The 610-nt window shown below is 40.8% G+C and overlaps 1 protein-coding gene across 1 annotated transcript in view; it reads left to right on the forward strand.

Moving 5' to 3' along the window:
- Positions 1–388, forward strand: part of LOC135612551 (NAC domain-containing protein 100-like) — a 2,366-nt gene extending 1,978 nt beyond the window's left edge. Inside the window, exon 3 of the mRNA XM_065108970.1 lies at positions 1–388. This exon is cut by the window's left edge and continues 199 nt beyond it. Coding sequence (XP_064965042.1) covers positions 1–239 — 239 coding nt within the window. The 3' untranslated portion in view covers positions 240–388.
- Positions 389–610: the final 222 nt, after the last annotated feature.

Consider the following 610-nt stretch of genomic DNA (forward strand, 5'->3'; position numbering starts at 1 on the left):
AGGAGGACAACAGCTCAAACACCTTCCTCAGTTTGGCAGCATTGCGTTACAACTTCCTTGGTTTCCCACAGGACATGGACAGCACAAGAATGACAGGTGTGGGCTCCTCCGACCTTGGTGGAGACGACTATGGCTTGGTGTTGGATATGGGATTGGAAGACCACGATCTGGTGGGAGGAGGAACGGCAAATCTTGGAGGTATCAGCTTTCAAGGTGGAAGGGATCAGCTCTTCTTCTAATACTATTCCTTCATTTGTTTGGATACAACACAGGATGATCAAAGTAACTAATGTTTAGATGTAGTGTTCATGATCTGGAAGGTTCATCGATGATTTGTATACAGAAGATTTGACATTGTTTGTACATCTCAGTAATGTATTTTTCAGAAGATTATGGCATAGTTGCATAAAATCTCTGGAGATCGATCTACAATGGCCTAAAAGTATCTGCAATCCTCCAAAATTTTAGATAATGTTTAGACAACCAGATTAAGAGATAAAAGTTGCCTACTAAAAGGATCCAATGCTGTGGAATTGTAGCGTGCCTGCAAGAGAAAGAAACAAATCCAACGTAATGAAGGACGGAAGAAACAAATTAAGAACAAAAACAG

This window comes from Musa acuminata, chromosome BXJ2-5, assembly GCF_036884655.1.
Source record: "Musa acuminata AAA Group cultivar baxijiao chromosome BXJ2-5, Cavendish_Baxijiao_AAA, whole genome shotgun sequence".
Lineage (NCBI taxonomy): Eukaryota > Viridiplantae > Streptophyta > Magnoliopsida > Zingiberales > Musaceae > Musa > Musa acuminata.